The 989-nt window shown below is 57.5% G+C and overlaps 1 protein-coding gene across 1 annotated transcript in view; it reads left to right on the top strand.

Moving 5' to 3' along the window:
• Window positions 1-989, top strand: part of LOC113204096 (NAD(+) hydrolase sarm1) — a gene marked incomplete in the record, with an annotated part of 76,297 nt that overhangs the window by 16,242 nt on the left and 59,066 nt on the right. The window contains 1 exon segment of the mRNA XM_052271262.1: window positions 883-933. Within this exon segment, the coding sequence (XP_052127222.1) occupies window positions 883-933 (51 nt within the window).

Genomic DNA, 989 nt, shown 5'->3' with positions numbered 1-989 from the left:
CTCCGTCGCAGGCGAGCCGCGGATACAACGGGGGCCCCGGGAGTTCGCGGCGCGCGCGCGCGCGTTACGTAAGGCGGCGTCGTTATGAAGATTAACAACAGACTGTGGCGCTCGGCTGCGCGGCCTCCGCCTCCGGCCCGCCAGGCTCCATTCATGCCTGTTTACTAGAAGCGCGGCTCGCGGGCTGGGCCGGGTTCAACTCCCCGCCGAGGCGCGGGCCGTGCGTCTGGCGAGCGTCCAGGTCGTGCGTGCGGCTGCGCCGGCGCGCCGAGCTGCGGCGTGACCTTAGCGTCGCGACGGTGTGTAGGCAACCCGCCAGAAGCTTCTAGTGTCTGAGTCACCGGGACGCCACGCAGCTGTAGCGTCGACCTGGAGCCCCCCTCCCTCCACCCACACCCCCCTCACCAGTCTCCCGCCGGCCCTGCCCCCTTGCGTCGAGGTTACCGTTCGAAAGCGCTCTGTCATTTAATTGCGATCTGTGAATCCTGACTGACGATATCGTTTTTGCTTTCTGTTGCAGGTGAGATATAACGACGAGATATGAAGGAGCCAGATGCATCGACAGAAAGCATGGCGTCTCTCGTCATCGGCTAACGGACCTGGTTTGGTTTGACCTTTTAATTTTCCCTTTTCAACCATCATGCGTTCATTTTTGCTGCACGAGGAGCAAAGCTCGTCGGATTTTGGCTCGCATAAAGCATGGAGTGGTTGCGGGTTTTCGTTTCCTTATATTTCGTTTCCGTTTAACGAGCGGCAATTTTATTTCCATTCATTTTTTTTTTCTTTTTGCTTTCTGTCATGTTGCGTGGTGATATGATGATTTCGCGGGTTGTGGGGTCCGCTGAGCTAACCTCATGGTGTGTGGTTTTGGTTTATTTCCAGCTTAACAAGTACGGGTACGCCAAGGCACCCACCAGCGCCAGTCGCCGGAAGGTACGTCCCTCCCCGTCATCGCATGGCTTTATTCCGCTTTATTCGCTCTTTGCTGC

Source organism: Frankliniella occidentalis, unplaced genomic scaffold, assembly GCF_000697945.3.
Source record: "Frankliniella occidentalis isolate FOCC.00 unplaced genomic scaffold, Focc_3.1 Scaffold156, whole genome shotgun sequence".
NCBI classification, from domain to species: Eukaryota; Metazoa; Arthropoda; class Insecta; order Thysanoptera; family Thripidae; genus Frankliniella; species Frankliniella occidentalis.
This window is presented reverse-complemented; position numbering and strand designations above follow the sequence as displayed.